Source organism: Camelina sativa, chromosome 8 (genome assembly GCF_030686135.1).
Source record: "Camelina sativa cultivar CO46 ecotype springtype chromosome 8, ASM3068613v1".
Lineage (NCBI taxonomy): Eukaryota > Viridiplantae > Streptophyta > Magnoliopsida > Brassicales > Brassicaceae > Camelina > Camelina sativa.
The window spans coordinates 24,527,095-24,551,261 of NC_141887.1; the positions used below are offsets into that span (position 1 = coordinate 24,527,095).

General features: G+C 35.5%; 2 protein-coding genes and 1 long non-coding RNA gene across 3 annotated transcripts; 1 reads left to right on the forward strand and 2 right to left on the reverse strand.

Moving 5' to 3' along the window:
• Nucleotides 1-3: 3 nt before the first annotated feature.
• LOC104707867 (epoxide hydrolase 1) lies at nucleotides 4-2,110 on the reverse strand. Its single transcript, XM_010424306.3, has 3 exons — nucleotides 1,347-2,110; nucleotides 545-783; nucleotides 4-445 (listed from the first exon to the last, which is right to left on the reverse strand). The coding sequence occupies exons 1-3, from the start codon at nucleotides 1,809-1,811 to the stop codon at nucleotides 175-177; spliced, it is 975 nt and encodes a 324-aa protein (XP_010422608.1). The 5' UTR covers nucleotides 1,812-2,110; the 3' UTR covers nucleotides 4-174.
• A 1,546-nt stretch (nucleotides 2,111-3,656) lies between these two features.
• On the reverse strand, nucleotides 3,657-6,147 carry LOC104707868 (putative pectinesterase/pectinesterase inhibitor 41). The gene is made up of 2 exons (XM_010424307.3): nucleotides 5,054-6,147; nucleotides 3,657-4,462 (listed from the first exon to the last, which is right to left on the reverse strand). Exons 1-2 carry the CDS (start codon nucleotides 6,099-6,101, stop codon nucleotides 3,768-3,770), a joined length of 1,743 nt encoding a protein of 580 aa, XP_010422609.1. The 5' UTR covers nucleotides 6,102-6,147; the 3' UTR covers nucleotides 3,657-3,767.
• Nucleotides 6,148-8,682: 2,535 nt separating this feature from the next.
• LOC104707869 (uncharacterized) lies at nucleotides 8,683-9,816 on the forward strand. Its single transcript, XR_754713.3, has 4 exons — nucleotides 8,683-8,931; nucleotides 9,264-9,341; nucleotides 9,445-9,494; nucleotides 9,572-9,816. It is a non-coding gene; the product is annotated as an uncharacterized LOC104707869 (long non-coding RNA).
• Nucleotides 9,817-24,167: the final 14,351 nt, after the last annotated feature.

Sequence of the window (24,167 nt, forward strand, 5' to 3'; positions counted from 1 at the left end):
CAATTCGGAAACCAAAATTCAACTGCCCTCATTTTCTTTTTATTTCAACAAAACGAGTGATCCACAACCAAAATGATAAAGCATTGAAGTTATTATTTACTAAACAAGTAAGACAGTAACCTTGACCGAGAGCGTAATTAACCTTGAGCTTGACATTGTGCAGACGGAGACCTACTACAAGGATGAGGTTTCGCGGGTTTTGAATTTCTCGAAGAAGCCATAGATATGGTCAGTGACCTCGTCGGGCTTCTCTTGCTGGAGGAAGTGACCTACACCTTCCATTACCACCACTTCTTGTAGAAACGGCACGTGCTTCTTCAGACCACCACCGTGTAGGTATTCCTTTGTACCGGGAATATTGTATGTTATGTCTAGATCGCCCACTATGAATTTCACAGGGACCTTGATTTGTAGACCAGCCCACGGAGCCGTTAGCTCCCAGCTTCTACAAGTTAGGATGAGACCAGATCGATTCAAGTCAAAGATTAACCATGAAAAGATAATGCATGATGTCGAATTGGTGGCTAGAATTCATAAAACTTACAGGTTCATGGCGCGATAGTAGTTTAGTCCACCGGTGAAACCTTTTTGGCTAAACTTGTCTCCGTAGAAACTGACATCTTGTTCTGTGAGCCAAGCAGGCAAAGAAGGTGGATCAGGTAAACCTCTGAAACCAACTGACTTCGGAATGCAAGGTGGACGTGGGTTACGCGAAACGAAAAATCTGGTTATTAACTTCTTTGTATCAACTTGAGCAAAGTCCTCTTCGATCTCTCCAGCCTCCTGAGAAAATAAACTCAAAATCATTAGTAAAAGAAACCAAATTAACCAATGGAAAACCACAAGACTGATACAACTTGCATACACTTCAAGCAACCATATACACAAATAAAGTTTTGACTTTGACATTTCTCTTGACTATATTAAAGTAAACACTATTGCCTTTTTGTCAAATCATCAACTGCAACTTGCATATATCAGAGGCTGAGCTAATTTGAGCTATGTATAGGTAGTTGGATGGTCTCTGTCTCAATAAAACCAAACAGAAATTAATGGTGGTTGAGAAATTTCCCATATAAAAACTCAACTTTCTTGAAGCTGCATCAAGATTCCTCATTGCCATGGCAAAAAAATCTCAAATCAATTCAATAACTTCACACAACTAAACACTAGACTAAACAAGCATTGCCTATTTAACCAATTTGCCTCAACTCTGGTTGACAATAAAACAATCCTGAATAGTAATCATCAACCCTAAGTATGTATTTGATTGCAACCACATGGAAACTTCATCAAAACCCTAATTTCATTTCAATTTAAAGTTTTCGTGAGTTTAAAAGTCTCACCTGAAACCTACAAACGTAGTAATCGTCTCCGAACAAAGCCCTAAACTTATCAACAGGCTTCACAGAAGGATTCCTCGGATTAAACACAACGCTAGTGTTGACCAACGCTTTGACTCGATCAGGCCTGATCATACAAAGCCACCACGCGACAATTGCTCCCCAATCGTGACCGACGAGGAAAACCCGGTCAACACCGAGCGAATCAAGTAATCCGACGAGGTCTCCAACGATATGAAGGATGGTGTAAGATTCAGGAGACGGAGGCGCGTCGGAATCTCCGTAACCTCGGAGATCTGGAGCGATTGCGCGGTAACCTAAAGCTGCGAAGGAGAGGAGCTGGTGACGCCATGAGTACCAGAGATCGGGAAACCCATGGAGGAATAGGATCACTGGACCTGTACCGATCGAAGTCACATGCATGTTAATGCCATTGGTTGATATCGTCGTGTGCTCTATCCTCTCCATTGATGAAGAGGGCCACTCTCAGGTGTGTGTGAAGAAGTGTGAACACAGGTATCTCATTAATTTGAGATATTTATTATTATATTTTTTTTTGGAAAAATATATATATAAGGTGTGAATGTTAATTGCGGTTGGGACAGATAAATCTATCTGTAAATCAGACCGCTCTGTTTTAGGTGTAAACGACGAAATATTATAGTCCAACTATATTTGTAAATAAAAATAGTCCACAGTTAGTCTAATTTCATTTGTAAACTACATTCAATGAATGGTAAATAAAAAATAGTCTAATTCATAGACGGTTTGGTCTGTTCCAACCGCTGCGACCATTCAAACTTTTATTTAATTATTCTTATGGCTTAGAAAAAAGAAAACAAAAACCAATGGGTTAATTTTTTTTATTTTTGATATCAAATCTTATATATTATTATTTTCACAGCATTTTTCAGAAGAAGACTTGAAGTTGGGTAATATTTACATCATATGCCATTGTAATTAAAACATTTAATAAAAAAATTAAAAAAAAATCAAATTAGGAAAATCGAGTGTAGAAATATATATTTCCCTAAATATCTGAACAACATCAATTTCTATTTTCTTTTTTAATTACAAGTTTTAAAATGTTTTAATGAAAAAAGAAACTATAGTATCTTACCTTATTCAATTTCGATTTTCCATAATTGGTTTGGCATTATACATATTTTCCGTTATACATATTTTCCATTATACATAAATTGTTTAATGCTTTCTATGTTAAAATGGATAGAGCAATTGATGTCAAAATGGGTAGAAAAAATATAAAAATAAACTAATAGTTTATGATTTTATTATACTATATATATATATATTGTTTTAACCTCCACAAAATGATATATATTTTTTGACTAAAAAAGATGTCATTTATAGAGTTATGATGTCAAATACAAATATATATATCCTGTTGCACAATTTAAATAGTGAATACATCAAATTTAGTCATATGAGTAATCGTCAATAATAGTACTAACTTTGTGATAATAAAACTAAATATGTGTAAATATCAATAACAATAATAAAAAGCAACAATAATTTATGGAAAATTTTATTTATCCACGGGTCCAAACCTAAACTAAAAATAATCATAAGAATGTGATAAAAATTAGGTTAATATTAGTACACTTATATTTTTGCGGGTTGGTTTAAAAACATAAACAAAATATTTTAAAACTTACTTTTATATGAAAGGAGTTAAAAACCAACACTAACCCGCTCTATCATACTCAGATACAAAACTAACTATTTTTTTAATAACTATTTATTTTTTATCCACGGTCCAAACCTAGACTAAAAATAATCATAAGTATGTGATGGGAATTAGGTTAATATTAGTACACTTATATTTTTTTGCGGGTTGGTCCAAAAACACAAACAAAATATTTTAAAACTTAATTTTATATGAAAGGAGTTAAAAACCAACACTAACCCGTTCCATCATACTCATAGACAAAACTAACTAATTTCAAATTGGTGAATAAAATTTAAATAATTTTATACTAACTACAAAGTATTATACATATTAACAGATGTTTACTTTCACAACAACTAATTTTGATTGATTAAATTTCAAAATAAAAGAATATTGATTAATTACATTTCAAATGAAAATAATAATTTTTAAATAGATAAAGAAAATAAAATTACAAATATCTCAATATTATTGTAAAAAAGTTTAAAACATATATTTGATCTAACATAATGTTTTTTTAGTAAGTTATATAAAATATACAAAAATATATAATCCCACGGTGTATCGCAGGTTAAAATCTAGTATTATTATTTATTGATGTATGAAAATTTAACTTTATTTGATTTTATCAAAACTCGTTATTTTATACATGAATGTTCAAAATTACATCAATTTTTATTTAAACTGTATTGGTCTAAAATTTCCCCAAGTAGATAAATAAATAATACAAGAAATTACGAAAGTAAACCGCTAAGATAAGGTACACCACTCTGAACCATCCAACCATCTCCTAGTAAGAAATTCGAAACCGTGAAATTATTGGCATCGGTAGAATTAATCACATGATAACCGGGCCAAACCACTCGGTCCGTGGTATTCGAACCGGATCCGGTATTATTATACTCAGCATAGTACAACGTACTCAATGCGAAGTCTCCGTTCCATTCTCTCCAACCAACCGGTTCAACAACCTCGTCAATGTACGATTGCATAACAACCGTACGTGAGTACTCCTTCCACGGTCGTCCCAAATACGTTTTAACCGTATAGTTGCTCGAAGCCAAATCATCAGCCGGTTTAATCGTACAATTGTGGATCGAGATCCCTGTGTTCTGATTCGGATCAGTACGACCTTGAGCTGTGATAGCGTTAAACTGGTTCTGCATTGGTTGTCTCGGATATAGATTACAATTCTGAAACACGACAGCTGCATTGCCGAATATGAAATCGACTGTTCCATAAATGTCACATTCTCTATAGAACTGTCTAAGCGAATGCGTGTATAACGTGTCTTGATAAGCTTCGAAGCTGCAACTATAGAAGATGGAGAGATCAGCACTGCTCCTCATAGCCACGGCCTGGTGCTTCTCTGGTCCAGCGGTGTTTCGGAAAGTCATGTTTACGGCGACAAAGTTCGGCGATGTAACAGCTGAGGAAAAAATAAAGTCAACATCATAAACGAATTATTCTTTATTTCTATAAAAAGAAATGGTAACAGTATAAGTCAATAATGCGTCTTGTCATTTATTCACTACACTCCTAGAAGTAATATAAAGTTTGTCATATAGTGAACAACGTGCAATTATGACCCGAACTACTACGCACGTAAAAAAGTTTATCCAAGTTTGAATAATTTTTGTGGTTAGTTTTTAAGATTACATCCACCAAAGTCATCATAGCCATGTGTGTCGTCGGCAACGTAACTAAAGTGCCGGTGACCTCTTTTTTTGTTACACGACATATACTATTTTTAAATGCTAAAAATAGACTATTTCAAATGATTTTAAAAACTTTGTAATAAGATATTAATCATTTATTTTCCTCAAACGCACTGTTTCTAAATACTTTTAAAATTAATACTAGTCTTTTTTTTTTAACATCTAAATTAATTCTAGTCTATATTTTAAATTGCTCAATAAATAGTTAAACATTAAAGTTGTGCATGTGCTAAATATAGCAATATTTATTATAAATGAGTGTAAAATAAATAAAAAATCAGCATTATCTCTTAAAGACGTACCAAAAGTGGCGGAGTTGAAAGTGGTCCAACCGTCGACGACGTTCCGGTTACCGGTAACCACCGTACGGTTAATTCCGTCACCGATCATCATAAGATACCTTTTGTTTTTGGCAATCACAACGTTTTCCTCATAAACGCCTGACGTCACGTAGATAACGAAATAACCGGCGGTACCGTCAGTTTTGTTCGGCGCCGCCGTAAGAGCTTCCGTTATGGTCGTGAAATTCCCCGTTCCGTTTTGGTTCACCGTTACGATATCGCTTACGAGGACAGTGTTTGCGTCACTGTCGTCGCCCTCGGCGAGCTTCCTCCTGCTTAAAGACTCGTACACGGCGCGTGTGTGTTCCGACATCTTCAACGGTAAAGCTCCGTTGCGGAAGTGACGGAGTGGGTTTGTGTGGGTGTGAGTGCTCTTCGGGTAAGCCCAAGAGTAACCGGCCGCGGCTACTTGTTTCTTCTTCTTTGGAACCCAACCTTTGGTGAATAACGCGAGCGAGACGCTGAAGAGCTTCGTGTCGTTGATTAGAGGCAATGCGACGCCGTTTCGTATCGTCCAAGAAGAGGACGCGGCGGTGTTGATTCCCTCGAGACATGTTTGCTCGTTAGTCAAAGCCGCGGAGAGAAGGGTTTGGATCTCGTCGGCTTTTGAAAACGACAGCGTTTTGGTTGATGATCCGGTGATGTTGACGGTATCGAACGAAGTTATGAGATAGTCAGTTGTGAGGCTCGCGAGGTAGCGGCAATCTTGGAGAGCTCCAACGGCGGATTTGGAGAGTAAGGCATTGTTGCGTTTGATGTATTTGTCGATCGTTCGAGTGAACTTTCGCGATTGCGTTAGCGATTTGCGGAGGGAGAAGCGGCCGTATTCGCGGACGTCGCCTTGAGATGTTTGTGGGAACACTGATTTGCAGAATTTTGGATCCGGTGTTGTTTTGCAAATGGTTGAGGAAGTGTTTGAAGAAGAAGGAAGAGGAAGAATTTGAGAAGCAATGGAGAGTGTTTGAAGAGACAAGAAGAGTGTTAAGAGGATGAGTTTGGGAGAATGCATGTTTTTGTTGTTGTAATTAAATGCTTTTTGGTATGATTTTGGAAAAGTTTGTGTTTAGTAGGTTTATATAGACTAAATTGATTGGAGTGGGGGAGGTTTGGGATGTGGGTCCGTAATTAAATTTTGTTATTTTGAAACTATAAATATGAATATATAATGGTTTTCATGGTGACTGTCTCCGACTGTGAGGAACAGTTTTGTTCTTATTAAAAGTTTAAAACTACATCGCATTGTTTTCACTTTTTACAGGTGTCTCGTATATTCATTCAGAGGTAGAAGAGTTATATTCTATGTATGATGTAACTTTTAAGGTTTGGTTTACAATTCTTCCTACAGTTTGAACCATGCGCTAGCTGAATGAATCTAAGGTTTAGGTAAAGCAAATAATTCAATTGCATTTATTGGAGGAAGAGATTACTCGATTGTCAAAGGTAGAAAGAACCAATAGCACAATGTCACTCTCATAGTTTGTAGAAATGTCTTAAAAAAACAGTCATTTGGGATGGTTCTGGTTACATAAGAATGGAAGCACAAGGTTGCTAGCTAAGAGCCAAACGTGAAAGAAAGAAAAAGTTTATTCCATCTACACTAAGAGTTCGAGGCGCTGATAAATATGGTCCATGTTTAAACATTTTGTTGCATCGACAAATAATTTGCATTTAGTGACGGACATTTACAGTAAGACTTGGATGGATGAGAATATTGTTTGCTTGTTCCAACATTGATTAAATTTATTAGCCATTAGTTCTTTAGTTTTGTGGCTAGAATTAATTTTTTTTTTTTTTTTTTTTTTTTTTTTTTTTTGTTTTGTTTCTGGTTTCTACTTTCTACTGGATGATGTACCAGTCCAAATTTATGGTTATCATAAATATAAAATTTGAAGTGTTTATAAAATAATATTTATGCAAATAGTTTTTTTTTCTTTTCAAAATTGATCCAATATGTAATATGAACAACTATATAAATAAGCAAAGAAAATTGTGTTTCATTAGAGAAGGGAACAAAAAAGTTCACAACAAATAATATCTATATCTATTATTTGTTGTCTTGGCCGTAAATTCTCAAAATGTATAAATCAAAGCCTAAGTATATACGGGATGTGTAAATTAATGTAAATTGTTTGCCCCTATTTTCGTATACATGTCTTTATGTTTTTTTTAGTTTTTGGGACAATATATAGTACTATAACAAAACAATAATAATGCGACTTTTAGTGTATCAAAGTCAATGTATTGGAGTCTTGTGAGATAAAAACGCGTTGTTTAGTTATTGAGAGATATTATTATCATCGAACATTGCATCTTCAAAGCTGCCCAGCTGTTTTTGGTAAAGATCCACATCCTTCCTTCATTTCTTGGCTCTATATTAAATTTCTTGGCAGTATTCCTTCGTATGCATAAACCCCAAACTAATGAGGATACGAAGGTTTTCTAGTATTTTATTTTAATTTTTAGGCATCGGAATGTTCGGTTGTGTAAAATTCTGAAACTAATCATTAATTAAATTCCCTAAACTCGATTTAGAAATATTTAAATTTCAATTTTGCTCAAATGCAAGAAATTTGTCAACGACGGTGGCAATGAGTTAGGCAACTTTTATATGCGTGATTATCTATGCATATAATATAGAGTCAATGTTATAGTAGTCAATTATCTTCAAATCTCCGTCATTCCACCTAAATTAAGTAATATAGAGTCAATGTTAATATGTTATATTCAATTATCTCTCTTATTAGGTATAGAGCAAGTTATTGGCTATTTGACAATAATGAGCAAATTTAAGTGACTAAAAAAAAAGAATTGCATTTCGTTTTTGGAGTTTGTGATAATTTATTCAGTTATTATACGCTTTTATATATATATATATATAGCGTTTTTTTTGTAAAATAGTACACTTTAAAAATTTAGTTGGATTTTTAGTATATTTAATATTTATAATTAAAAAAATAAATGAGTGTTATTATTTGTGTAATGAAAGAGATGTGAAATAGATGATAAAGTAGCGTATAGTGTAGTGGTATGAAATTATAAAATGATAGTAACAAAAAAAAGACATCAGTACAACTTACACTACAAAAAAGGGTAGCTAGCATCGATTCATTTGTGTCAAAAAAGTAAGTGATTTAAATTTGAGTTACTTATTACAATTGATGTTAAATTTTAATTTTTGTATCAGTTACTAAAAATTGATGCGGTTAGTAACTGATTTACATCGATTAAGTAAAATTGATACAAATCTATATTAATTTACATCACTTTTAGAATATTGATACAAAATATAAATTTACATTACTTAAACAATTGATGTAATTAGTAATTTATACTAACATCACTTAAGAAATTGATACAAGTTTACATCGACAAAAAAGTGATGTAAATTATGTGAGTTTGCATCAAAGTGTTATAATTGACATAATTGTTTACTCAATTTTTAGGAGATACGTTAACTTGCACATAAACACTTTAACATTATTAAATAAATTCTACATCAAAAGAAAAGAGGTGGATCGAGAAAGTGGAAAAATCATTTAATAATAAAAAATAATAGCTTAGTTACAACATCGACGGCGAGACAAGTGTGTACAAAGGGTCCAAGCAAGGAAGTTCGTCTATCCAGAAGGAGAAATAGAGATTGAAAAATCGGAGGTGTAAAAAATGCTTAGCAGAGATTGATACAAGGGAAGGCTTCAGGTCGTCCAAAAGGTGTTCGACAATATGTCACAAAGAAATCTTTCTTTTTTCTTCTTTTCTGGTGTGGTCAAATAATTTTCTGAAGAACGGAGTGTGATCAATATCGATGGCCACAGCATATATGAAGAAGAATATTGAAGGTCATGATTTTTTTTTTTTTTTTTTTTTTTCCGTTTCTTGCTTCAATCTCAATATCTAAAAATCTTTTTTTTTTTTCTTAAAATCTTATTTCTGAATTAATTCATTGTTAATATTTAACAAAAATATAAAGGAATTTTTGTCAAAATAAGAATTAAAATTTTCTCAGTAAATCTTTTGCTAATCCCGCTCATTTTATAGTTTCAGCGGGAATTGGATTCTGTTTTTAGAAACAGAATATTTCATATAAGTTGAGAACAATAAACAGATTTTGTTTTTAGAAACTGAATATTTCATTATTCATATACCTGAAATTGCTCAGCTGAAAATGCAGAACAAAGGCTTAGAAGATCAAGTTAGAACAATAAATACTTTGTTCCAGAAGATGTTCGGTGGTGCATCTGTTGATCAGGTATTATACCTTTTGCATGTTATATATTTTGTTAATATAGTTTATGATATACTAATTTTTTAAAATTTATGACCTTGTTAATTTTAATATACAAATGATGTAGGCAAGCACATGGGCTTCAAACTTTGCTGCAGCTTTGGCAAATATTTCGAAGTGAATGTCATTTTTATTGAAATTTCAAACATAACAATTTAGATAATATGATAAAGTAATTTGTGTTTTTTCTTCAGCTAGCGGGTGTTGGTCATATAAGTGGAAGTCATAATGCTGAAGAGTGAAGACCTTGGTGCTCATCAATCTTAGTGGAACATAGCGAATGTGTTGGTTATGAACGTTGATCTTAATTTCCTTTTTAATACCTAGCTAGGATTTCTATGTTCAAGATTCGACAGTGAATTACGTTATATGAGTTATGCGATTTTATTTTTAATTTATATACTATTTTTGGATTTAAATAATCAATTAATTCTTTTAATTTATGTATTATATTTTTCATCAATTATAACTGATACTAATATTTATCATCAATTATCAGAAATGACATAATTATTAGAATTATTTATGAAAACTGACACTAATTTTAACATTAATTATTCATAACCGATTTAAACATTTAACATCAATTTTAACAAATATCACGATATTGGTATCACTTCTAATAATTGACACTACGGTTAACATCACTTATTCACAATTGATATAAATATTTGACATCACTTATTATGATCGTAGCTCATATAACATCATTTAAATTAACATCACTTTAAACAATCGATGTATATTAACATCCACTACAATAAGTGATGCAAACATTTAGAAACCGATGCAAAATTTTGCATCACCACTTCCAGAGTCACTTAAATAAGTGATGTAAAAATCATTTGCATCAATTATAACTGATGCTAATATTCAAAAGAAGCGACACAAAACACCCCTTATTTTGTAGTGTTATTTAATGTACAGAATAATAAAAATATAAATAGAATTATTCCATTCATATTAATTGTATAATATATCAGTTATACGAATGAAAATGTGTATATTTATGTATATAAGTACATTAAATGAATTGTGCGAGATAAATATATATATTATTATTCATTTGTACACTTAATACGTTGTACGAATTACATTTGTACAATTAATACATATAAAAAATTATAAAATTTATTTCACATGTTAAAACCAAATCGTCAAACAAAATGCATATTCAAATAAAAATATAAAAATATAAAGTTTTATATACCTAAAATTTTTTAGAAAATAAATATATATTGACTCGTATTTTAGTTATTAGATTCAAGGGGTAATGTAATAAAGACAAAATATATATTTAATTTCAGTGTCGTAATTGTAAATAACATAATTTGTTGAGGGTTAGGAAGTAATCCAAATAGTAGAAAATAGTGAAAGTGTGTGCTTTGTTAATTTTAAATAGTAAATATACTACTATTTACTATTTAAAATTGTTTACTTTGTAATATTAATTATGAAGAAAATTGTTTACTTTGTAATATCAAAATCATTAAGTTTAGAATGCATTTCCTTTTTCTTGACAACATTTTAAAAGCATTATTTGACGAGAATTTAGAAAAAAAAATTGTTTGAACAGAAACAATTTTATGGTCAACACGCACAAATAATTGAGCACAAGAAGAGTCAAGAAGACCCATGAGTTTCTGGTCCACCTTAAGACTTTGCATTTAAATTAAATAATTATATCATAAATCGTTTAATATCGTAGAGAATTTTGCAGTTCGTTGTATTACTACACTGGTTAACAAATACTATATTACTAGCTATTATTGTTTATTTGTTTGTATGGGGTATATACTAATTCGTTATAATTCATTTCGTATTGGTTGGGCAATATAATTGTAAAGAAAAAAAACGCAGAATGTTTGAAAATGATGGATTCTGAACAAAGACTTGACTGTGACGTTTCACTTAATTATGATCAAACATTCGTTTAGCTGCATGTTCTTAGTATCTGTTTTTCTAATACTTTTACAGTTTACTGTTTTAAAGTCTCTTGTATTGTTTCTTTTTTTTTGCTGATTTTATATTTCCGATAAGGGGTAACAGAATTGTAATCCATGCGATTGATAGATAACATAAATTTTACGTATGTTCTTTTAGTCGATCACATACTACTTTTACGCAAAAATCAGTCATCAGTATATAATGTATTCAAGATTTTGTCATATTTAGCAAAGTAATCCTATAAAAAAACATATTTCTTGCACAAAAGTTATATAATGCCAAGTCGGTATATAAAATAAACATTATAAGAAAACGCTAGTGTTTCTGATATACTATATAATATTCTCAAGTCTCAACTAACGCATTAATATTACTTCTAGACTGCAACTAAATTAACTCCACGTGGTTGGATTGAATTCGATTTCTTACGTGTGCATGCAAGGTTCTACAAGTCAAATTGATAACTAAAACTCATTTTGTAGATAGAGTTTAACCCGGCCGTAATTCTATAAAAATAAATACTGTGAGGAAAAAGAACTGCGCCATAACGTTTGAGTTTCATAAAGAAACGTGAGAACTCAAGCTGTCACAATATTTTAATCTCACTTGATATGAGATATATCTATAATCTATAGATTAGGGATTTTTGCCAAATATGCCATATTTTTTATAAAAGTTTTGGAGAATGCCACATTTGTTTCATCTTTCTAAAAATGCCACATTTTTACTATTCACGTGTAATTAAAAGATGAAAATACCCTTTTAGGAAAGAGAGTGATTGTCGTGGACGAGATCTGATAGACAAGTTTTTAGAGTAAGTCATAGACTTGTCCACGGATTTTGTTTTTATAACTTGTTTACGAGAATTATATTAACGAAGTTGTCCACGAGTTCAAATTAGTTATCCATATTAGTAAAGATAAGTGGTCTATGAAAAATAATTAGACAAAAATGGTGAAGTTGTCGAGATGGTGAACCAAAAAAAGATGGTTGGCTACATCTTGTCCATCATTCGCATCTTGTCCATCATTCGCATCTTGTCCATCATTCATATCTTGTTCATCATTCGCATATTGTCTATCATCCGCATATTGTTTATCATCTGCATCTTGTCCATCATTCACATCTTGTCTATCATCTGCATCTTGTCCATCATCCGTATCTTGTCCATCATCTGTATCTTGTCTATCAACAACATAGTGTTCATCGACGGGTATTTATGTCTTTTTAAGTAGAGGTTGTGGCATTGTGGAAAAGGAAAAGAAAAAGTGGCAGTTTGACTAAAGTTTTTTACTGTTCATGTCATTTTTATTACTTTACTCTATAGACTAACCATATATAGCTACATTTACATATTATACTCATGTCGCATTGAAACCATAGGTCTAATGTCCATAGCATCTCTGAAACTGTAATACACAAATATACTATGTATATACATATTTTTTTTAACAAAGATACTATATATATGTTGTTATAAGCTTGAAGTAGACCAAACTGAGTATCCTAACTGAGTATATTTAATTAGGAAGATCTAAATATACATATCAACTTGTTAGTTTTACTTTTCTTTAGGAGTTATCTAAAGTTAGTGTTCCAAAAGTGTTTTTGAAATATAGTTTATATATAAGGAGGTGCTGATGTATAGCACAACTTATGAGATTTGAGAGAGATTAAGAGTGCTTTAGTTTTGAGAAGTTTTTAAAGCAACGAGAGTTATTCGTTATTCTTTGTGTTTGACTCAATATTTGGTATCAAAGCATTATTGAATCTTTAAACACAACTCATATTTCTTTTCTTTTCGTTTGTGACAAAGCTAAAAAATTGGGTCAAGAGACATGGGAGACATTGTTGCTACGACATCCATACCTAAGGAGACCGGTACTTTGTCTCTTCAATGTCCAATGCTCACCACCACTAACTATACGGTGTGGCCATGAAGATGACGGTTATGCTAAAGGTGAACAGAGTATGGGAGACGATCGAAACAGGGGTAGCTGAGGCCGATAAGATTGATCTAGCCAAAGCTCTTCTGTTCCAGTCTATTCCGGAGACGCTGACCTTCCAAGTTGGTAATCTTGTTACTCCTAAGGAGGTTTGGGATGCGATCAAGTCATGCTACGTCGGAGCTGAGAGAGTAAAGGAGGCAAGGCTGCAAACTTTGATGTCGGATTTCGAGAGAATGAAGATGAAAACTACAGATACAATCAATGACATTGTGGGAAAGTTGTCAGAACTTGCGTCAAAATCTGGTGCTTTAGGTGTGACCATTGAAGAGCCTAAGTTGGTCAAAAAATTCCTAAATAGCTTGCCGAGGAAGAAGTATATTCATATTATCGCAGCCTTGAAACAAGTCCTTGATCTTAACAAGACAAGTTTTGTGGACATAGTTGGTAGAGTAAAGACATACGAGGAGAGGATTTGTGATGAGGAAAATCAAGAAGATGATCAAACAAAGCTTATGTATGCTAACAACTACTAAGAGGGTTATGAACAAGGACGTGGAAGAGGTACAAGAGGTGGACGGTTCTCAGGACGGGGAAGAGGACGAGGTCGTAGCAACTATTAGAACAGAGACAAGTCCCTGATTGTTTGTTACCGATGTGACAAGAATGGTCACTATGCCTCTAACTGTCCAGACATGTTACTTAAGCTTCAAGAGATTCAAGATGGAATTGAATCTGATACTCAAGACGCTGAAGAGTTGCTAATGCATGAGGTGGTGTTTCTCAATGAGAAAAAGGTCAAGCCACACAATTACGAAACAAAATCAGAGGGAGATAATGTGTGGTATCTCGATAACGGAGCCAATAATCATATGACTGGAAACCAAAACTACTTTACCAAGCTTGATGAAACAGTCACTGGGAAGGTAAGGTCTGGTGACGACTCACGAGTCGACATCAAAGGGAGAGGTTCTGTTCTTTTTGTCACCAAATCGGGTGATCGAAAGATTCTGGCTCAAGTCTACTAGATACCGGATATCAAGAGTAATATTCTTAGTCTTGGATAAGCTACGAAGACAAGGTGTGAAGTTAGAATGAAGGAGAATTTTCTAACACTGCATGATCGTGATGGAAGGCTCTTAGTAAAGGAAAACACATCGCATACCAGACTCTACAAGGTCCGTTGGAAGCTGAAAGAAACTGCTTGCAAGTCAGGGAAGCTGATACCTCTACTAGGTGGCACGAGAGACTGGGCCATATCAATCTTAGAACTTTGGAATCGATGGTGAAAAAGGAGTTAGTCGTTGGAATGCCAAACATGAGTTTTGTTAAGGAGACGTGTGCATCATGCTTGCTTGGGAAGCAAACAAGAAAGACGTTTCCAAAGGGAACCAGATTCAGAGATGAAAAACCACTTGATTTGATCCATGGAGATCTCTGTGGCCCAATCACACCTGCAACAACTGCACAAAATAAGTATATATTTGTGCTCATCGACGATCACTCTCGGTTCATGTGGTCTCTGCTTTTGAAAGATAAGATTGATGCATACAATGCATTCAAAAGATTTAAAGCCCTCGCTGAACAAGAAAGTGGAACAACATGTTTAGAACAGAGGGGGTGAATTTGTGTCCTCTGAGTTCATACAATTCTGTGAAGAATCTAGGATTCAAAGACACTTGACTGCTCCCTACTCTCCACAACAAAACGGTGTGGTGGAAAGAAGAAAAGAACCCTACTTGAGATGATGAGAAACATCTTAAAACACATGGATGTTCCTAACTACCTTTGGGGGGAGGCAGTGAGACATTCCACTTATTTGATCAACAGGGTTGCTACGAGATCATTGAGTGATAAGACACCGAACAAGATTTTTAAAGGCAAGATGCCAAACTTGAAACACTTGCGGGTCTTTGGCTGTATCGACTATGCTAGGGTGGAATCTTAAGATCTAAAGAAGTTGGATGATATATCTCGTGCATTGGTGCATCTCGGAACAAAACCTAGAAGTAAAGCTTACCGGTTGTTGAATCCATCAACACATAGAGTACATTAAGCAGAGATGTAATCTTTGACAAAGTTAAAAAGTGGAATTAGAGTGTTTCACCTGATGAAACAGAGTCTCCAAGATCAATCATTTACTGTAAGTTTTGGAGACTTTGGAAATAATGGTTTAAAGGAAGTCGTAGCAGACTGTGAACAAGATAATGATTCTGCGGTTGGAGACGAGGTGTTAGAAGAAACTCGTCAAGAGCAAGAGTCGGAACAAGCTCAGCCATGTTAAGAAGATCGACACGACCAAGTGTGAAGCTGAGCTATCTTAATGACTATGTGCTTTTAGCAGAGGAAGAAGGAGAGCATCTTCTGTTGCCTTTTAATGATGAACCAAGGTTCTATGAAGAATCAAAGGAGCTAAAAGTGTGGAGAGAGGCTTGTATTGAGGAAGCAGCTCGGGTTTAGTAGGTTATTGTGACAATAGTCACAATATAGATGAAGATGATGGTAAGAGCACAAGTGGTCACATTTTCTATCTCAATGATTGCCCGATTACGTGGTGCTCATAGAAGCAGGAGACGGTGGCATTGTCTTCTTGTGAGGCAAAATTTATGGCGGCCGCAGAAGCAGCTAAGCAAGCTATTTGGTTACAAGATTTGCTCTCTGAAGTTACAAGTGAAGATCTTAAGAGAGTAACGGTTCGTATAGACAACAAGTCTGTTATAGCACTTACCAGAAACCCTGTTTTCCATGGCCGTAACAAGCACATCCATAGGAAGTATCACTTCATTCGTGAATGTGTTGAGAACGAGCAGGTGGAGGTCGAGCATGTTCCCGACGTTGAATAGAAAGCTGATATCCGGACTAAAACACTTGGGAAAATCAAGTTCAAGGAAATTAGAAGCTTCATTGGAGTTCAAGATGTGAGTGAGCATGCCTTCAAGCTTCAGGGGGAAAATGTTGTTATAAGCTTGAAGTAGCTTGGAGACCAAGCTGAGTATATTTAGGAGGATCTAAATATACATATCAAATTGTTAGTTTTACTTATCTTAGGAAGTAATCTAAAGTTAGTTTTCCAAAAGTGTTTTGGAAATATAGTTTATATATAAGGAGGTGCTAAGGTGTAGCACAACTGATGAGATTTGAGAGAGATTGAGAGTGCTTTAGTTTTAAGAAGTTTCTAAAGCAATAAACGAGAGTTATTCGTTATTCTTTGTGTTTGATTCAATAATATATACATATGCAATACAATTTATCAAGAATGTTGATAAATTTATAAGTCTTGAGTCCCATCTTTACGATCCAATATGGTGGTTACAACAGTTTTTAGTTTGCTTCATGATTATCACTTCTAGCGGTTAGAAGCCAAGACTAAAAGGGATACCGGTAGAATTAAGCCATGAGTCACCATCAATAAACGGATCAACGGTGAATTGGGTTGCCTCCGTTGAGTTATCGATGCGTCTAAAACCGGACCATTTGACCCGCTCCGTCATGTTTGCACCAGGACCTTCATTCATGTACTCTGATGCATTTTTAATCACCAAAAACACTAGTGATATTGACCTCTTTGCTTCTTTATCAGGAAAGATGAATTCAGAGAGAAAGTTTGTTAAAACTCAGATTCACCATTAACTAACAAAAGAGTTTGTTACAATGTTCTTATGCTAAACATGACTCTAAACCGGAAAAAACCAAAGCTAATTACAATTAAATAAGCCTATAAACCGGACAATTCCAAAGTCCTTAACCAGCCATATTACATACAAGTATAGGAAAGTATATACACTAAGCTAATAGCCCCCCTCAAGATGAAGGTGCAAAGCTATTGCAAACGCCCATCTTGGAGATTATTTCCTGAAAGTGAGCCGGTTGTAGCAGTATTGTAAGAACGTCTGCTAGTTGACATCATGTTTTGACATACATTTTCTTGGGAAAACCAGAATCAACTTCCTCCCTGATCTTATAGCATTCGAAATCCACATGTTTCGTTCTCTCATGGAAAACAGAATTATTAGCTATATGTAGAGCGGCAGTATTGTCTCCATAAAGATAAGCTGGAGGAGCAAACAAAATTCTCAAATCATTCATAAGCCGAGAGAGCCAAATGAGCTCCTTTGTTGCCAAAGCCATTGCTCGAAACTCTGACTTTGTAGAACTCTGAGACACAGTAGCCTGCTTCTTCGACTTCCACGAAACCAAAGAATCACCAATGTACATGCAATAACCTGTAACAGACCTCCTATCATCTGTACAAGTTCCCCAGTCTGCATCAGAGAATCCTCGCAAATTTAACTTATTATCAGCAGGATAAAAAAGTCCTTGACCCACAGTGCCTTTCAAATATTGTAACACCTGATGAGCAGCAAGTAAATGAGTATCACGAGGAGCATGAGAATACTGACAAAGCTTGTTGACCGCAAATGATATATCTGGTCTTGTAATTTGCAAGTACATAAGGTTTCCCACCAACTTCCGATATTGTGTTGAATTAGGTAATAAAGTGCCATCGTATTTTGTTATCTTCAGGTCAGGATTCATTGGAGTGGAGCATGGTTTACTCCCAAGAAAACCTGTAGTGGATAACAACTCCAAGATATATTTTCGTTGGCAAAGAGAGATACCTTCAGATGATCTTGCGATTTCGATGCCAAGGAAATACTTCGTAGGACCTAAGTCTCTCAACTTGAAGTAAGATTTCAATTCATCCTTGAAATCTTCCACTGCGTCATCACTGTTACTAACAATCAATATGTCATCGACATAAACCAAAACGCCAAGAACAAATTCACCATGAGACTTGATGAACAATATGTGTTCTCCTACAGATTTCACAAAACCCATATGGCGTAGAGTAGTAGATAGCTTGATAAACCATTGCCGTGATGCTTGTTTCAGTCCATAAATGGACTTATGTAACCTGAGAACATCATTAGGTGGTAGGTTCTTCTTTCCAAGTAAATCTGCATAACATGGAGGGACCTTCATATATATCTTTTCATCTAATTCTCCATTCAAGAAAGCATTAGATATATCAATCTGACTAACAGACCAATTCTTCTTAGCCGCAGTCAAGAAAAAGTCTCTTCATAGTCTACACCTTCCTCTTGTGTATAACCTTTGGCAACTAATCTTGCCTTGTATCTCTCTATACTTCCATCTGCATAATATTTGATTGTAAATACCCATTTACAACCAATTGCCTTTTTGTTAGGTGGTAACTGACCAACACTCCAAGTGTGAGTTCGAATCATAGCACAAACCTCCTCTTTCATTGCATCACACCACACATCATAATCCTTAGCTTCTGAATATCTTTTAGGGATAATATCATTTGTGATGAGATTAATGAAAGCATGATAAGGCTCAGATAGATATGAATAAGAGATATAATTGGAAATAGGATATTTGATAGTACTAGTATTATTATAACAATGAAAATCCTGCAAGTGTTTAGGGGTTTTTATTTGTCTGCGAGGTAGTGATTCACAAGGAATCAAAACCTCAGAAGATGACACATCATGAGGAGGATGTGCACCATAAGATCTTTGCACAAGAGGCAAATAATCAGGGGTTGCAGGTGGATGAAGATGAGGAAAGAACTTCTCTATATCATCCTTGATAGTGGATGATACAAAAGGAAAAATATCCTCATAGAAAATGACATGTCTAGAAACAGAAACGACATTTGTCTCCAAATCTAATAGCTTGTACCCCTTATATCCAGTAGGATAACCTAGAAAAATACAGGCTTTAGCTCTAGGCTCAAAGTTAGTTCTAAGCTTAGGTGAAGTAGAACTATAGCATAAACAACCAAAACTCTTTAATGAAACATATTCAGGTTCTTTACTAGTTAGTTTCTCAAAATGAGACTTATTATCTAGTATTGGGGTAGGTAATCTGTTGACCAGAGACACTGCTGTTAAGACACAATCTCCCAAGAACTCTAAAGGAAACATTTGGTCATACATGATGCCTGTAATCAGTCGACAAAGATTCTCGGAACGCATACGTTTGCCCTAATCAACCGATCTCGAGTATCTTTACGTCTCGATCGTGGCCTAAGGTGAATGTAATACCCTGTACTAAACCTAAAAATTTACGGAAAGAACATGAAGAAGACTATCCGACCAACGAGGGAAATAAACCAAAGGAGTGGAAGATTGGTTAAAAACCAAAGGAACAACGATGATCAAAGCTCAGTAGAAGGGATCCAGAGCACTTGTCCCGACAAATTATTACTCATAAAAAAATAATCCGAACACAAAAGACGCAGTAAGATAGCCGAACGACCTAGCCGGGAAGAAATTGTTGAAGAAGAGAATTTCTAAGAAAGACTAGAGTCGATCAGTAGCTAAGAGGACTAGCATCAAAAAGCTCTGCAAAGATTATTTAAGGATCAACACTAAGTTCAACAGGAGCCGATAGCCATTTAGCGAGAGACGCTATTTTTCCGGTAATTAGTCCAGCGATTAAGAATCAGTTTGGATGGAAGAAAATGAAGCATTAAGTGGGCTAAGGCATATGATTAAATCAGATAAGAAGTTTGAAAGGTTTTAGCAAAGATGAATCAGCCAGTTTTCAGATTTCCAGAAAATTGACCCAAAAGCTACTCAGAAGAGCGCTAAGGAGCAGAATTAGAATTTTGTGCTAAGGACAAGCATGAAATAAATTAAGAGTACCTTGAAGAAGTTGAGGATGCTATAGCAATAAGTAGAAAATCAAGTTGAAGATCAGAATATTTTTCTTTTAGAAAATCAAGTAGCCAGAGACTCTTTTAGCCGATCACCTAAATGAAAAGTAATACGGTTAATTTTATTTGAGCTTGAGGATTTTAGGAAAGCTAAAGGAAGATAAAATAGAGAATTTTTCTCTTGAAAAATCAGAGTTTTCATGGAGGAATTATTTTTAAGGCAATGACACATAAAACTGGTCGAAACGGGATATTTCCGGCAAGAAATGGGTAACGGTTTGTGAGAGTTAGGCTTAGAATCAGTTAGGAGAGTTATGCCATGTGTTGGCATGAAAAATGGATAAGTATGGTCAAAATAAAAATGGCGAGATGTGATTGGCTAAGAACTGAAAGAATGACACTTGTTTAGGTGACTAATCAACCTCAGCACCGATCCTAGAGGAGTATAAATATTCACCCACCGTTCATTAGCTTAAGTAAACCCAAAATCCACCTTAAACCTTAGTTAAAGTTCTTAGTTTGTTCTTGGAGTTAAGGGAAGTCTCCAAGTAGCTCAAGGGAGTATTCAAGGAAGGTTAGCAAGGTTTTTAGGTAAGTAACCTAGTCATAGTTCAGTTTCTTTTCTAGCTTTTTCTTTTTAGATCCTAGCCTAAGCGGATCTTGATGATGCAAATCCAGAATTTTCAAGTTCACGCGGATCTAGCTAGTCGGAGACGTGAAACCAAGCCAAGTTACAACCTAACCTTGTGAGTACCGAACACATGTGAAGTAGCACATGTCTAGAATTTATTTCTTTATTTCGTGTGAGGTTAAGTTTGGTTGTTGTTTGTTTTGTGTGGTTGTTGTGTTTATTATTGTAATTTCTTAGGGTATGTGTTGCATGTTAGGTTCATGTTCTATTTTGGTATAGTTGATGTTCATTGTTGTGTGTTTAGTTTGATGTGGTTATTGTGTGATTTGTTTGTTGTGAGTAGTTTTGATGTTAGTATAATGGTTATGTTATCGTTATAGCTGTTATGCTGCTCGTTATTTGGAAGTCAATAATTGGTAGTTATTGACGAGTTTGAGATGTCTTGTTTGGTGTTGTGTTGTATTTTTTATTTATTAAGATAGAAAGCATGATAGTTTGTTGTGTGTTGTTGTATTAGTCTTGCTAATGTTTGTTGAATTGATTATTAGTTTTTATTGCAAGTATCCTTAGTTTTTAGATATACTTGTATTTTTGGGTTAAGTCATTAGTCTTGTTAAGACTTGGTAAGACGATAACATGATTGTCCCAATGGCTCGGAGTGGTTCGCTACCAACGAGCACTACTTGATGAAGTAGTAAATTTTACCGTAAGGGAATAGGTCCCTTATACACGGTTTTGGGAAAGGGATGTGATTCTTCTAGCCTGTGTGGCTAAGGGTCGGGGAAGCATTGCCTGGTGGGAAATCCGTATCGCAGATGATCAAAGACCTTAAGGCAAAGTTTATTAGTATCATACAGGTAGTAGTTTGACTCGTTGTGTAGGTACTCTGTATTTGAGTACTTTAGCTTCTTTAAGAATTTGTTTGATTGCGTGATTCTCTGATTTACTTAATGCATGTGTTGCTTGCATTAGTTGCTTGTTTGTTGTTAGATTCCAAGTTGGGGTGTTGTTTAGAATCTAGAGGTTAGTTAGGCAGGCTCATTGAGTAATCTTAGATTGCTTATGATGTTACCTTTTGTTTTTGCAGGTATTCCCTTTAGGTAAACCCCTAGCTGCTGCGGTGATCATAGGCTGGCCAGATTAGATGTTTTACAGCTTTTTGCTAAAAACTCGATAAATTTATTATGTATAGTTTTCTTTACGTGCCCAAGAAATTATACTTAGTTTGTAACAATTTAAAGTACGATACTATAATAAATAAGATTCGGTTTTATTTAAACCTGAAATCTTTTGAATGATATATTAGTCCTGTCCGGACTGACACAACTCGCGACCGTAGTATGGGTTTGAAAAGCCTTAGGCCATGATCGATAGGTAAAGATACTCGAGATCGGTTGATTTGGGCAAACAGATGCGTTCCGAGAACCTTTGTCGACTGATTACGGGTGTCATACGTGACGTCCTTGTTCCGTTTTAGTTATAGAACGGTTCGGGGGTGTTACAAGCGTGGTATCAGAGCATGGTTTATCCATGCTCACGAAACTTTCTTTTTCAATGTTTTATCGAGTCAAAATGTGTCGCAAAAGCTGTCTAGGAAAATCTGGTTGTCTGTGATCATTTGCATGTCTAGTTGTTCTTGTTAGGATTTAGAACTCACCCTTTGTTTGTGTCTTTGTGAATGCAGATGAAGAGACATGGACGTGGTATGAGGATGAGGGGCGGACTCCCCTGGGGACCGCCGACCAAGAGGATGCTCGCTATACGTGAGGCGTATCAGCGTGGTCGTCTGAATGGTGTTGTTTGGCGGGCACATGTTGAGGGGTCACCGTGAGTGGCCCCAATTCAGCCTGTTGTGGGAGAGACTCGAGAGGGACTTGGAGTGACGGACAAGGCGGTTTCAAGCTCTGTTTCTGTGGTCAGGTCGAGCGTTGTTGATGTTGGCAGTGGACCTAGTCTTCCTGAGATGGTGATACCATCGATGGTAGTGTGTGTGGTGATAGTGAGATGGTGAGTGTGGAGGGTGTAGTTCCTTGCAACCCGATAGAGACAAACCCATCTGAGGGCGAGGAGGAGCAGATCGTAGCCGATACCCCAGCACCAGCCGGAGATCCAGTTGTACCCGCACATGTGCCAGCACCAGCAGACGAGGAAGACAACAGTGTGATCGTGGAGGACATTCTTGACAGTCCTGAGGTGGTCATGGTCGAGGATTTTATTAGTATCATTTCTGACGCATGCCACTCTATGCCTGTTGAGAGTCCGAAGTCGCCATTGACGTTTGCCGGTTCCGTTCTTGATGTGCCTCTAGTTCCAGAGTGGTACGATCTTGACCCTCCATCATCTCCGATTGCCTCACCATATCTCCCATCACCCACTACGCCATCCTTGAGTCTCATCTCCACTTGGTGGAGAGAGTCTTCGCCTTTGTAGGGACCTTTGAGCGCTAGTGGAGGAGTGGTTATGGGGGGGGGGGTAGTTCTGCGGAATGTATCTTTGTACCGAGTGACCGAGAGCCTTATTGTTTTACTTGTGGTCAGTTGGGACATTATCCAGAGAGTTGTGTGTACTACATGGCGTACATTCCTTCCAGTATAGTGTGCTTGACTTGTGGAGAGCGCGGTCATTACGCTACATCTTGTCCTACGACACGTTCAAGTACCTTTGTTGGAGGATCGAGCTTCTGTGCAGGAGCGACATCCGATGGAGCTTTCTCATCTCGCACCCGTTCTGGTACTCGCTATGGTCCCCATGTTGTGTTTGCAGACTGTCCGTGCGCTCGTTGCGCACTTAGTAGGATCTTTTTCGTAGGCATGACGTGAGAGAGGTGTTAGGCGCTAACCCTTTTTGGTATGTGTATATTTAGTGGGTTGGCTAATGCCTTTTGGGAGGTATGATGGTGATGTATTATTATTTTTGGTACGATCATGATGATTTGGGTTTTGAACGAGGAGGTTTATCTATGTGTACGTAACCAAATATTTAAAATCTGTATTATATTATGGTTGTGTTTGTGTGTTTATATTTTGTTGTTATTGCTTGCTTACTTGTGTGTTTGTGTGTTTGTGTTATGTTAGCTTTATTCGTTAGGAGTTGAGAGTGTTTCTAGATTATTAGGAGAAACCCGAGACCTTGTAGGAGTAGAGAGACCTTAGGGAAAGAGAACCGTGGAGATTCTAAACTGCAATCCGAATTCCGTGAAAGCCAAGGAATGGAAAGTTAAAGGAGTAGACCATTGTGCATTGCCTAGAAATATTTTTGAAAGAAAAGAGGTAAGTTTTGATTTTGAAAGGAGATTGAAGAAGATCATGAAGAGCAGTGTAGATTTATCAGAGTTGAAGTCAGTATGGATCAGAAAAGAAGAAAAACTAAGAGAATGGTTTAAATAGTGGTTAATGAATGGAAATTTAGCCATGATCTAAAGCCAGAAGTTTGAGACAAGAAGACAAAGAGAGTTGCGGTTAGCCAAGAAGTTGTGGAAGCCATAGAAGAAGAATCATTTTGCCATAGCCAAAGATTTTTAATAAACTACAAAAGTGAAGAGCAAACTTAAAAAAAAAAAAGGTAGTAGGGAGTTAACA

Excerpts from the sequence above, each read along its gene's own strand:
- LOC104707867 (XM_010424306.3), bottom strand. The coding sequence starts at position 1,811 with ATGGAGAGGATAGAGCACACGACGATATCAACCAATGGCATTAACATG. Across the intron at positions 784-1,346 it reads ACTACGTTTGTAGGTTTCAG|GAGGCTGGAGAGATCGAAGA; the intron begins GTGAGACTTTTA and ends TTATTTTCTCAG. Across the intron at positions 446-544 it reads TACTATCGCGCCATGAACCT|AAGCTGGGAGCTAACGGCTC; the intron begins GTAAGTTTTATG and ends CCTAACTTGTAG.
- LOC104707868 (XM_010424307.3), bottom strand. The coding sequence starts at position 6,101 with ATGCATTCTCCCAAACTCATCCTCTTAACACTCTTCTTGTCTCTTCAA. Across the intron at positions 4,463-5,053 it reads TTTCAACTCCGCCACTTTTG|CTGTTACATCGCCGAACTTT; the intron begins GTACGTCTTTAA and ends TTTTTTCCTCAG.